This window comes from Phoenix dactylifera, chromosome 6, assembly GCF_009389715.1.
Source record: "Phoenix dactylifera cultivar Barhee BC4 chromosome 6, palm_55x_up_171113_PBpolish2nd_filt_p, whole genome shotgun sequence".
Classification (NCBI taxonomy): domain Eukaryota; kingdom Viridiplantae; phylum Streptophyta; class Magnoliopsida; order Arecales; family Arecaceae; genus Phoenix; species Phoenix dactylifera.
Window position 1 is genome coordinate 5,458,118 of NC_052397.1, and position 13,510 is coordinate 5,471,627.

Below are 13,510 nucleotides of genomic sequence, written 5' to 3' on the forward strand. Positions count from 1 at the left end.
AATATTTTTTTAATTCTAGAAACAATAATAATCAAAATGGCACTATTCTTTTGTCATTGTCAATGATTATTTCCATTACAACCTCTATATATGATGCAAAATGTTCTACAGTTGATTTGTATACCTAGTCTATAAGAAGTTCTGAATAAGACAACTTTCAATAGGTTTTCTGTACAAAAAGAGGTCAAATTCATACATCTTTTTCATTCTGGCTCTTGGCTCAAACCAAGATATTGTCGCATGCGCAATACTAGTAGTTGATAATGTTCATTATAATTAGAAAAATTTTATCTATTAAAAAATAAATAATATCTTGACTGGACATACACTGGCCACTATTTCATTGTATCATAAAATTACTTGAAAACGTATTTGTTATATATATATATATATAAAATGAGAACCTTGCTTTCTACCCAAGCCACCTTCATTTAGGTGCAAATAAGTTCAGTGGAGATAGATTTGGCTTGAGATTCGAAGATATGTATCAGCAACTTGCTAATTTGTAGAGACTAGCTCCGATTTCTTTTTTTTCCAATTAACTCGAGTAGGTTTTATGTGATCTCGATGGTTGGATTGGGTCAAGTTGGATTTAAATTTTACTAAAGCTTTAACCTACTTCAATTATACTTTAAGCAGAAGGTTCGAGGTCACTAGAACCACAGGTCCAATTTATCGATTTTGCTCAATTTGCAGCTATGATCCTAATTTATTTAGCCCATTAATCCTCGAAAAACTTATTTAACCCTCCCAGATAACTGTCTCCATTTGCTAGATTCTAGTCCTTGGTCCTTCCAATTTTGATGGAACAGTGTCACGGTTGAATCTGCTAACGGCTAATGGTGTAGTTTCACTGAAAGGCAAGGTTTAATGTTAGGAGATATTTTAACCATTTTTGCCATATTCTTTTACCTAGATTCTTCTTTTTACGGATTGCTGCCTGCCCATTCAGTCTATATATAAGCTCTGCTCTCCACCCCAACTCCCACCACTCGTACCATCCCCTTAGCCTGTCTCCTTCGTTCTCTCTTACCTTGAGCAGCATCGCAGCAATGGCCGTGGCTAAGCTACTTGTTCTGTTAGCCATTGCCCTCCTTTCCATTTTGATGGCTGACTCCAACTCTAAGGTGAGGATCTCCGTAGAAAGAGACACCAAGCTAGTGTACCAACAAATGCTCAAGCTTGAACAAGGGTCCCCTGATCCATTATTGCTTCTATTTGCTTTAGTATATCTATCTGATGAATATATTGCAAGTATAGGTCTTGCTTAGCTTCTCTCCTTTTGTGCTGCAGGTATTGGCCAAAGGAACTGATCACGCTGGAGGAGAATACCTCTTGGACAAGGTGTGAATCTTGTTTCTTTCTCCTTAGCTTTCTAACCATATATGGACAAATACTTCCAAGATTTTTCTATTCCATCGTTCTTATTTTCTTGTAAAACTCTCTTATTTCAGGCTTCATACGGACCAGGAAGCCTCAAAAGCAACCGTAATTCTCCGCAACGCTTGTCTCATTTTGAGTTATTTGGTTAACAATAACATAACCATAAGGCACAACCACCAAAGCCCTGCCCCAACTATCAAGAACCAGCATTATGGGTCCCCATCCTCCAAACTTTCCTGTGAAAGGCTGCCTTTATGGATCCAGCAACCGTAACAAAATGAATAGTTATGTACAATAAAAGTTCACTTTGTGGGTCATATAAAGTAACGAAACCAGTTGCTGAGAACCACAAACACAAAAGATGAGTAGTTTAAAGCACCAGAGGAGCCCATCAATTTCTTGGACCATACAAATTAGGCCATATGACTTAGGAGCAGTAAACTTTCCAAAATTTAGCTCTTGGATCAATTGTTTTGAAACTATTGTAGTTTTTTTTTTTTTTTTTTTTTTACCTTGTGTAACTTCTGAATTTCTGTAATCAGAATGCCCCTCTCAATGCTCAAGGAGATGCTCGAATACCCAATACCACAAGCCATGCATGTTCTTCTGCCAGAAATGCTGCATGAAGTGCCTCTGCGTGCCCCCAGGCTTCTATGGGAACAAAGGTGTCTGCCCCTGCTACAACAACTGGAAGACCAAGCGTGGAGGACCCAAGTGCCCCTGAATTTTAACCTTTCTTTACCATAACTTATTCACATTGATGCTTGTTTTGTTTTCTGTCACTAGATGTGGCATCTACTGCCCTTAATTACCCAACCAACCTTGAAATTGGCTGTACGGCTTGGTAGGAGGCACTCTATGATTTGTTTTCAATCATGTGGGTATTCCAATATATAATGTAGTTTATATTATGAACATATTTGGCATCTCAGCTACTTGAAATGCAATGCACATCACGAACTTTTAAGAGATTCTTCTGTGTGTAGACAAGCATGGATCCGGGCCCTTGTGCTCCAAGGTGCTCTCAGCTTGTAATTGAAGATAAGCATCAAATTCTCTGAAAACAAAAAAATAGCCAACAAATTTCAGGGAGGACTCTCATCAGATGTCACCTAGTTGTCCTGATGCACTCCTTCATGGTGAGACCCTCGGTATATATTGCAATTAGTTACTTGATCGCAGTAGATCTTGCTGAACTCCCTGTTTGAGCTTGTATTTGCCATCTCCCTGTGGGTGCCTTGCACTTGAAGCAGATCAAGTTTGCTACTTGCTTTGGTTTGACATTGGATGTCATAGAGATTCAGAACTGCAACTCCTTTAAAATCGATTTCAATGGAATACACAAGTTATCCTGTGTCTTACTCGACAGCCGATCAATGATGAGAAATCGGCAACCAAGAAAATACCTTTATGATTCTTCCAGATTTACTGAAACAGTTTAGCTATGTCTCCCAATCTTTACTTTGAGGTTAGCTCCAGAGTTGGTAAGAATCGGCCAGATAATTGCAGCAGCTGCTGGACCAAAATGAAGTAGGACATAAATACTTTGTCCTTTCACCGAACCTTCTTCCATCTGCAATCATCCGGAGAGAGAGTGAAATCCCGCCCCTGCTAGCTAAATACAGTGTTTCAGGTATTCAGTGTGTGCGCCATATGTTGTATAGTGGTAACTGGACCAAAGCATTTGCAGTAACGATAAACTCGCCTGATGAGCCAATTTCCACAAAGGCATTCACGAGCGACATGAGGAAGATGCTCGACAGATCTTCCTCCACTGAAACAATAACATACCGATGTAAAGCAATCACCCAGGAACACAATTTGTGAAATAGCCCAGCTGCAAATCCTAGGTTAGTAGGTTTCTACTGGATCACATTTTTAAAGAGAAGATATACCTGTTGTTGAGAGATGCATAGAATGTGATTCCAGATCGAGGCCCTTTACCCCATCGTTTACCGAAAAGATTCATCAGTCGCCACTTGACACACAAATTGGTATACTCAGGGATGGATGGAGGTTCAAAAACCATGGGCGCACACTGCAATTTAAATCACAACCTCCAATTGTATGAATTTGTGACCTTTCTTACCCTGCTCTCTACTTCAGGTGTGTCTCTCTTGCAGAGGCAGCTTACTTCAACATATAAGTCCCTTTGACCATTCATTGAACTTCTTAAGGACCTACTTGGAATTTCTTACAGAAATGGGCCAGTACAACCAGCAAGATCACAGGCTGCAGACTGGGCTAGGCAAAAATCCAAAGATAGCTTTGGAGTGGGCCAACCCAGACACAGGCCTAGCCAGCCTGTAGCCTATGATCTTGCTGGTTGTATACTATAGGATTTTTAGCCCAATCCTGTAGAAAAATCCAAACAGGCCCTAAGTTGGAAAGGAAATTAGAATTCTGCATTCCGTCTCTTCACATCAAAATTTGATGCTGCAATATAGTTCTCCACCTAGGGCAAAGATAATTACAGCATATACAGGATTCTTTACCAATAATCCCCACAAGAACAAACCCCATCACTGAAATGATGAAATCTATGAGAATCTCTAACCACAATCTCCCTCCCTGTAATTTTAGAGATGAACTTGGTGGCAGTATGACAATCCCCACAAACCCTCAGATTCTTACGGATCTGAATCACACATCCAGGTCCTGAGTTCAAAAGTCCAAAAACAATTGCAAGTTTCTCACTGTGCACATATAGTGACTTCTCTTTTGTCTCTTCCTCCACATCATGCAATGCAAAGTTGGTATTCGGCACATAACCTATCATGCGAATCCTATCCATCAATCTTTCTAGCTCTTTATAAATCAAATGCGATTGTGGATTCATCCGATCTCCAACAAAGAACTTGTAAACCTTGTTCTTCACTTCTATAATAGTGTAGCCAGCTATTTTTCTCACTCCTCTCCGTCTCATCAGAGCTCTGATTCGGTGAGCTTCTTCAATCTTTCCCAATGAAGTGTAGATATTCGACAATAAAATGTAACGGCCTGAGTTCTCTGGCTCCAATTCAAAAAGAGATTTTGCTGCCAATTCTGCAATTTCTGCATTTGGATGTATCCTACATGCACCAAGCAAGGATCCCCACACACTAGAATCTGGCTTTATTGGCATACGCTCTATAAACTCTCGAGCCTCTTTCAGCTGCCCAGCTCGGCCCAAGAGATCAACCATACATGCATAGTGCTCAGCTCGAGGAACGATGCCAAACTCTGCCACCATGGAATTAAAGCATTGCCATCCTTCATCAATTAATCCTGCATGGCTGCAAGCTGAGAGAACCGAGACAAACACAATATGGTCTGGTTTCACAGACCCCTTCATACAGATAAAGAGTTTGAGTGCATCCTCTCCCCTCCCATGCATTCCATACCCAGAGACCATTGTACTCCACGAAACCAAATTTTTCTGTTGCATCTGATCAAATATTCTACGAGCATTTCTTAGGCTCCCACGCTTCACATAGAGATCAATCAAAGCTGTTTGCACCATCAAATTTTGATCCAACAAGTTCCTGACAACAAATCCATGAATAAATTGAGCATGCTGAAGAGAAGCCAACAATGAATTCGAACAAGCACGAATGATGCCAAGAAGAATCACATGGTCCAGAAGAATTCCAGCTAGCTTCATTTTTCTAAATAGCTTCAAAGCTTCATCGAACATATCAGCTCGAGCATAACCTTCAATCATTGAGCTCCATGATGCCAAATCTTTCTCAAGGATCCTGTCAAACAAATGCCGAGCAAATTCAATCTTTCCACACCTTGAATACATTCCAACCATTGCATTCTGAACAAACATATCAGAATCAAGACCCTGTCTACCAATAAGCTTATACAAGTCATCAGCCTCTTCAGCTTTAAAGACACAGGGCATCACATTCAAGAACGTTGCTCTGTTGGGCCTAACTCTCCCATCCAGCATTGAATGAAATAAAGATAAAGCCTCCTCAGTATGCCCGTTTTGGGCTGACGCCCCGATCATGGCGGTCCAAGTGACGACATTTCTCTCGGACATTTCATCGAATACTCGTCTTGCGGTTTCTAAGGCGCCACCTTTTCCATACATGGCGATGAGAGAGTTCCCAACAAAGACATCATAACAGTAGCCGAACTCAACGGTGTCGCGGTGGACCTTAGCCCCGGTCTGGAGGTCGCGGAGGTGGCCACAGGCCTTGAGGACGGGGGGAAAGGTGAAGCGGTCGGGGCGGGCGCCGCCGCCGCTCGGGTCGCGCATCCGGCGGTAGACGGCGAGGGTGTGTTCGGGGGCGCCAGCATCGGCGAAGGCGCGGAGGAGAATATTCCATAGAAAGGGGTCGCTAGCGGAGGGAGGGGGAGGGGGCGCGGAGGAGAGGACGGAGAGGGCGTGGCGGGAAGAGCCGAGGAGGGCGTAGCGGGAGGCAAGGGTAGCGGAGAGGAAGAGGTCGTCGGGGTGGAGGCGAAGGACAGAGGCGTGGAGGGGTTTCAGGGCACGGAGGGAGGTGCAGCCATTGAGGAGGGAGGCGGAGGACCGGGGCTCCGGCAACCGCGGGAGCGGCGGCGGCGGCTCGTTTGGGATGGGGTGGACGGAGTGGAGGGCGCGCCGGAAGGCGGCGGCGTTCCGGAGGGTCATAGTAAAGTTGGCTGTCGGAAGCGGAGGTCGGCGCGACGTGGAACTGCCGACTTGGGAATACGTTGAGGTAAAATTATTACGACGTTCCAAGATTGATATATTATTACTTATCGGTCCCTATTTACAGGTCACACTAAATAATTATTTATCTACTACAGATCTTTCTGATTAATTTTTAAATTTTTTATTCTTTAATTTCCAGATCTACGTTTAAATGATTTAATTTATTCGGTTTACTAAAAATTTAATAAAAAATACAGAGATGCTGAACTGAGAAATATTTGCTTAGGGGCTCCTAATGAGATGGGAGAACTCGATTTCTCCTCCACTATTCTCAAACAAAGAAGAAAAGAATAAGTTTGAGACACAGTATTGTTTAAAGGAAGTGGATGGCGTGATTCGCTCTCTATGAATCCTTTTCAACTAAATATGGTTATTATTTACTGGTCACCTATTCACAGGGTACAGTGCATCCACCCGTTCGAGAAGGAAATTACTGAAAGGTCCCTAAATATGTGCAATATTTATTTAATAGTCCCTGGTTTGTAAATGATATATTCGTTGTTTTTTTTTTTTTTTTTTTGCTGTAACACCTTAACAGCCAAAATCGGCAACTCTATTGCCGTCTCAACCTTTAAAGTGGATAATAGTCCGGGGAAGCTCATATCAATTAAATCAACCACAAGAGATAACATTGCAATGCATGCTTGTGCTCTTTTTTTTTTATTTTTTTCTTTCTATGGGTAGCACCAAATGAGGAAAATTATGATTCTTTTATTTTTTTCTTTTACCTCATTATATAAAAGCTTAAGAATATTTTTGAAAAGAAAAATTACCTCAAATTCCAATCTATGAAAAAGTGATTTTTTTCATATCCTATATAATTTTTTCTTTTTCATAAAATATGAAAATCTTATTTTTTTAAAAAACTATTTTTTCATCTCTCTCATTTAAAAACTCTAATTAAATATGAAGTATTTCTTTATTTGACATTTTTTTCACTTCTTTTTCTTAGAAAGCACTCACTAAGTTAGTTACTGAATGAATTGAAGAACCAAGGACGTTTCCAATAATGATAGCCCACACTTTCCTCCTTCTCTTCCTATGAACTAAACAAGTTCTTAATATTTTTAATTAAGATAAAGGCCTCCTTCAAACTTTGGTACGAAGTTATTCTCAAAATCTTTGTCATTATATATTAGCACGCTCCAAAGATAGATATCTAAGACAAGCCAATGCATGGCCCAATATGACTAAACCAATTAAAGATATAAAAGAAATCTATAAGAGACCCAGATTAGTTCAGGATTTCGACATCCACCACTCAAGATGGCACCAAAAAGTGCTTTATATTCCTTCTCCACTCCGTCAATCACTTTAGAAAGTATGAAAGATAATGCCGAAATCGTCACCATGAGCTGTAATCACGGAGCTTTTAAAAGAGAGTCCCACCATGCCTCTCGCCAAGATCGGTCAAAGAATACTCATCTCGCCTCCATGAACGAGATAGAGACAGAAAGCATAATCTTCTTGACCGGACAGTCAAATCTAATTCCAAGTTGATGCTGCCCGTTGTCTTGGGAATGTGTTGAGAAAAGTTGGTACAAGTTTCCTAAAGATTATAATATCGAATCCGTCCCCTTGTTAAAAAAAAATAATTAATCATAATTCCTTGGGCTACTAGCTACAGGTCCTAAAAACTTTGGAATGGTTTATCTTACGAATCATAATTTATTCCACACTAAGGCAGCTTCCTTTCCCTACGTTGGGATCATGGTGAGAGAGAATTATTTATACGTGCGGTTGTAAGTGGATTTTTAGAAGTCTCTAATTCACACTTTTTATGTAAAATTAGTCAACCAACCAATGATAGAATATATTCTATACATACAGAGATTGGCCGGGATGCTTTTAAGAGTATTTAGCTCCATATCACTATCTCGATACCTATTAAATGGAAAGAAGAGAGGAAACTCAACCCATCTAAAAAATTAGACCCCAAAAATTATAAATTGGTTGTAATGTGCTCCAGCTATCCATCTCCATCAGGATCCGCAAGTATGTGATTGTCATATGAGATAAATTTAGACACAAAATACTAACAATATCGTCGTTGGCTAGATTAGAAGAAAAAATTGGTGTTTTGGCAGGAACAGAAGGAGATCATGTGGCGATCATCTGACTCTTTTCTTTCTTCTTTCTGAACAAGGGCTTCCCAATCCAGTTAAGTTTAGCTGAGAAGAAGAAGAGGAAAGGGCGAAGAAAGAAGAGAGAAAGAGAGAGGCGGAGGGATAAGAGAGGAACCTAAAAATCGTCCATGGCTCCAAGCATGAATAGTTATCTCCAAAGAGATCTCATTTTGTCGATGGCTATATTATCTGATCCGAAATTGACCACTCCCCTGATTTGTCAATCATACCAAGAGAATGATCTTCTTCTCATGGTCCGCTATAGAGTTTCGCTAAATTAAAACTTTGGAAAATCATCAATGTAGTAGATAAGCCAAGGTATTCTGGGATATATGAACTCTTTGGTCAAGTTGTACGAGTTTTGAATTTGTGGAAAAGAAAAGTTTTTCTTTCCTTCTAGCAGTAATCGAAGGCTGAAGCAATTAGACTGGCTCTGTTTAGAGGAATACACTAGTCTTGGTGTAGCGGGCATTCAACCATGGATCTTCCTCAACCCCCTTCGATTGCTGCCCACCCTCCACCTCCTCTCCAGGAACCCTCTGCTTTCATCTTCTCTGCTCGACCTTCTCCTCTAGCTCCGGCTTCTCTTCTTCTTAGCCCTCCACCTTCGACACTCTCTTCGCCAACTCCACCTTCACTCCCTCCGCCTCCTTCATCCCTCCCTCCGCTCCCACCTTCCTTTTCCCCCACCCACTCTAAGAGAGAGAACCTTTGAGGTTTAAACCAGCAAAATACTCTATTTGGAATTCTACGTTATTAGCTAGGATGTAGGCCCAGTATAGAAATTCCTATCAAAAGTCTCTTTTTGAGATGAAATTGTTGGGTTTTGACCCACATGACCACATCGTGGTCAGTTACAATCCCGTGAGAAGTGGACGCATTATCCTTGATGGTAGGATAACATAACGGGTCTCACCCTCTGCCTAGTAAGTGAACACAGAAAAAGGACTCCATCGCCTGGGTGTTCGAACAGGGGCCAAGAGGGAGATACGAACAAAGATTTGATCATCCAGAAAGAAAGGAAGCTTTAAGCAATCAGTCTATCAATGGATCCAGATATGCTTTGCTTCTTAAAGTTTGGTTCTATTATGATCCTCTATAAAGATGTTTTTACATGTGGTATCAGAGCCTGGTTCATCCTAGAACCAGATCACAGTAAATGGTAAAACCCCTATTTTGACAGTCCCATGGATAGTCTCCACGGCCGCAGGGATGGATCATCCCAATGTTGGATCTAGCCGGCCATGGCACCGAGAGCCGACACGGGATCCAGCGTCGACTCTCGGCCATGGATTCCATCCCAGGGCCGGATTCATGGATTTGAGAAACAACCAAAAAAAAAAAAAAAGGAAGAATCACCCTGCTGACGCCGGATCTGGCCGGCATATGCCACCGTGAGCCATCAGAAGATCCGGCGTAGCCGCCGGCCATGGTCTCCCTCCCACTCCATAAAAAAAAAAAAAAAGGGAGACGGGTCGGAAGATAAAACTCACCGGATGATCGCCGTCGGTCGGCGTATTCCTGCAGGTGACGCCGTCGGGCGGCGTTTCGTCCGGCGTCGGGCCCATTTCGGTGGCGCCGTCGGGCGGCACTTCGTCCGGCGGCATGATCGCCTCCCGCTGCTCCTAAGAGCCGACGGGTTGGGTTCGGCGGAACCCCAACCCGCCGGCGTTGCCTGCTGGCGTGCGACCGCCGGTGGGCTCGCCATCGGGCGGCGAGTCCACCGGAGGGAAGCGGCGCGCTCACCGCCCCGGCGACCGGAGGCTGGCGGGCTGGGTTCGGCGGAACCCTAGCCCGCCGCTAAAAGAGGAGGAAGACGGGTCGGGATCGACCCGTCTTCAGTTCTTTTAAAAAAAATAATAATAATAATTTATTCATAACGGGTTTTGGGCATGAGTTTCGACCCGAACCCGGAATAGATAACCCGTCTGGGGCATAACAGGCATAATGGGTTCGGGTTTTTGGGTTTCGATCCAAAACCCGAGTTTGTTTAGTCAATTGATGGGGAAATTTTCAGTTAAGCCCTTATGAAACATTTTATTGTTTCATACAGCCCTCCCGGGGATGATAAAAGAATGAAATGTTTCTGTTTAAGTCCCTGTGAAACATACCATTTATACTGAAGTCTTAGAGGGCTGTTACAAGTTGAAAATGTTTCTATTAAGTCCCTATAAAATATTTTATTTATTGTGAAGTCCTTAGAGGGCTGTTAAAGGATGAAATTGTTTCTGTTAAGCCCCTGTGAAACATTTTATTTATGCTGACATCCTTCTAGGGCTATAAGAAACAAAATATTTTAATTTAGTCCCTGTAAAGCATATCACTTGTTTAGAGGTCCTCAAAATATGTTAATTTAGTCCCTATAAAATATATTATTTATGCAGAGGTCCTTGTAGGGTAATGTGATAAAAATTTTGTCATTTATTTTACATTTTAGCATACTTGATAGCATGATATGACACATGTACTGATTGTGTAGATTAGTAAAATATTAAATATATGTTTTATTTTAATTTGTCATATTATGAATTGTCAATTATGTGCAATGTCATTATTTTAATTTGATGTCTATATTATGAAATAGTTTGGTAGTTGCCAAAGTAACCCAACTAGAATGTTTAATAGACATCAAGTCATCAAATACTCTAATCCCATGTATTAAGATAATGACTTTGCAAATTATGACTTACAGTTTTTCAATCATGAGATATTATGGATTGGCCCAAAGGTGCACCACTTTCAAATGATTGATTTGCTGAGTTAGGATAATTAATGAGTATCCTTGATTTAATAGGTTTTGGATGCTCAAAGGCAACAGACCTATTTGAATTTTGGACCTATATCATTAATTATTCCTAGGTGAATTGGGAATCACCATAATAGTAATTTAGTATTTCATGATTACTACCCAAAGGTGTATTATGGTAATACTATTTATGTTATTCATCATTATTGCTAACTCAAAGTGTTAATGTTGTAAGCATTTTCTTATTGTTAATTTTCTTATTGCAGTATCTATTCCTGTTTCGCTTCATTCGCAAGCTTCATCTGTTACGATCTTTAATGGAACTAATTTCTCAGAGTGGAATGAACAAGTCCAGTTTCACCTAGGTGTTCTGGATCTTGATTTAGCACTCCGATCTGAGAAACCGGCTGACATTACTGATTTGAGCAGCTCGGAAGAAAGGTCTTTTTATAAGACTTGGGAAAGATCGAACAGATTGAGCATTATGTTTATGCGGATGAGTATAGCGAATAATATCAAGTCAACGCTTCCTGAATGTGACAGTGCTCAAGCATTATTGAAAACTGTGGAAGAACGTTTCCGATCTGCTGATAAGTCTCTGGCTGGGACATTAATGGCTAAACTAACCACCATGAAATTTGATGGTACTTGTGGGATGCATGAGCATATCCTTGAAATGACAAATATAGCAGCTAAACTGAAGGCTCTAGGGATGGATGTGAATGAATCCTTTTTGGTTCAATTTATTTTGAACTCCTTGCCTCCTCAATTTGGATCATTTCAAATTCACTATAACACTATTAAGGATAAGTGGAATGTGAATGAATTGACCAGTATGCTTGTTCAAGAGGAGACAAGACTTAAGCAACAAGGATATCATTCTGTCAATCTTGTAAGTCATGGAGCCAGAAAGAAATGGAAGAAGCCAAGAAAGGGCATGAAGAGTGGACCATCCAAGGGTAAAGAGCCTCATCATGATACCGAGGTTCATAAGAAGAAACAAAACAAAGATAGATGCCATTTCTGCAAAAAATTGGGACACTATCAGAAGGACTGCCATAAACGCAAGGCATGGTTTGAAAAGAAAGGTAAGCCTTTGGCTTATGTATGTTTTGAATCAAACCTTACTGAAGTTCCTTCTAATACTTGGTGGTTTGACTCAGGTTCTAATGTTCATGTTTCTAATACGATGCAGGGATTCCTTACAACCCAGATGCAAGATCCAAATGAAAGTTTTATCTTTTTGGGGAATGGGGTTAGAGTTCCTGTAACAGCTGTTGGAACCTATCGTTTGCTTTTAAATACTGGTTGTCATTTAGATTTGCTTCAGACTCTTTATGTTCCTTCTATTTCTAGAAATTTAATTTCTGTTTCTAAACTTGATATTGAAGGATATTTCTTTAAAATTGGAAATGCTAGTTTGCGTCTTTTCAAAGACAATGTCTTTCTTGGTTCTGGTGTTTTGTGTGATGGATTATATAAAGTAAATCTTGATAATCATTTTGCTGAAACTCTTATGACCTTGCATCATAATGTTGGAATTAAACGAAACCTGATAAATGAAAAATCTTCTAACTTGTGGCATAAAAGATTGGGTCATATATCCAAAGAAAGATTAGAGAGATTAGTAAAGGATGGGATTTTGTCAAACTTAGACTTTACTGATCTCGGTATGTGTGTAGACTGCATTAAGGGAAAGCAAACCAAACACACAAAGAAAGTTGCCACAAGAAGTGAAGAACTTCTTGAAATTATCCATACAGACATTTGTGGGCCTTTTGACTCCCCATCATTTGGTGGAGAGAAGTATTTTATCACCTTTATTGATGATTTTTCACGTTATGGTTATGTCTATTTGTTGCATGAAAAATCTCAGGCAGTGGATGTCCTAGAGGTATACATTACTGAGGTTGAAAGACAATTAGATAGAAAGGTGAAAATTGTCAGGTCTGATAGAGGTGGTGAATATTATGGTAGGTATGATGAAATAGGACAACACCCTGGCCCATTTGCTAAACTCTTAGAAAAGCATGGCATACGTGCTCAATACACTATGCCGGGAACGCCACAGCAGAATGGAGTAGCTGAAAGGCGTAATCGTACTCTTATGGATATGGTTAGGAGTATGTTAAGTAATTTTCCGTTACCCATGTCGTTGTGGATGGAAGCCCTTAAGACCGCTGTATACATATTAAACCGGGTTCCTAGTAAGGCAGTTCCAAAAACTCCTTTTGAGTTATGGACAGGAAGGAAACCGAGTTTAAGACACCTGCATGTTTGGGGTTGTCCGGCGGAGGCCAGAATTTATAATCCACATGAAAAGAAATTGGATTTTAGAACGATTAGTGGATACTTTATAGGTTATCCCGAAAAATCCAAAGGGTATAGGATTTACTGTCCTAACCATAGTACAAGAATTATAGAGACCGGTAATGTCAAATTCATTGAGAATGGTGAAACCAGTGGGAGTGATAAACCACAAAATGTGAAAATTCAAGAAGTTAGGGTGCAAGTCCCTTTACCCATGACTTCTAAGAAAATTGTTGTTCCTACAGTTGTCACACAGTT

General features: G+C 40.7%; 2 protein-coding genes across 3 annotated transcripts; one reads left to right on the forward strand and one right to left on the reverse strand.

Moving 5' to 3' along the window:
• Window positions 1-980: 980 nt before the first annotated feature.
• On the forward strand, window positions 981-2,321 carry LOC103703224 (gibberellin-regulated protein 6). The gene is made up of 4 exons (XM_008786010.4): window positions 981-1,127; window positions 1,294-1,344; window positions 1,455-1,488; window positions 1,926-2,321. Exons 1-4 carry the CDS (start codon window positions 1,053-1,055, stop codon window positions 2,105-2,107), a joined length of 342 nt encoding a protein of 113 aa, XP_008784232.2. The 5' UTR covers window positions 981-1,052; the 3' UTR covers window positions 2,108-2,321.
• LOC103705305 (pentatricopeptide repeat-containing protein At3g26782, mitochondrial-like) lies at window positions 1,872-6,566 on the reverse strand. Of its 2 annotated transcripts, XM_039127246.1 has the most exons (3): window positions 3,279-6,566; window positions 2,790-3,157; window positions 1,872-2,698 (listed from the first exon to the last, which is right to left on the reverse strand). In XM_039127246.1, exon 1 carries the CDS (start codon window positions 6,005-6,007, stop codon window positions 3,875-3,877), a length of 2,133 nt encoding a protein of 710 aa, XP_038983174.1. In that variant the 5' UTR covers window positions 6,008-6,566; the 3' UTR covers window positions 1,872-2,698; window positions 2,790-3,157; window positions 3,279-3,874. The 2 variants fall into 2 exon arrangements, with proteins under 2 accessions (XP_038983174.1, XP_008787192.2); XM_008788970.3 differs by having other exon boundaries at window positions 1,872-3,157.
• Between the last annotated feature and the right edge of the window lie 6,944 nt (window positions 6,567-13,510).

Coding starts and splice junctions, on each gene's coding strand:
- LOC103705305 (XM_039127246.1), bottom strand. CDS start 6,007: ATGACCCTCCGGAACGCCGCCGCCTTCCGGCGCGCCCTCCACTCCGTC.
- LOC103703224 (XM_008786010.4), top strand. CDS start 1,053: ATGGCCGTGGCTAAGCTACTTGTTCTGTTAGCCATTGCCCTCCTTTCC. Junction 1,128..1,293: donor TGGCTGACTCCAACTCTAAG/GTGAGGATCTCC, acceptor TTTGTGCTGCAG/GTATTGGCCAAAGGAACTGA. Junction 1,489..1,925: donor AGGAAGCCTCAAAAGCAACC/GTAATTCTCCGC, acceptor TTCTGTAATCAG/AATGCCCCTCTCAATGCTCA.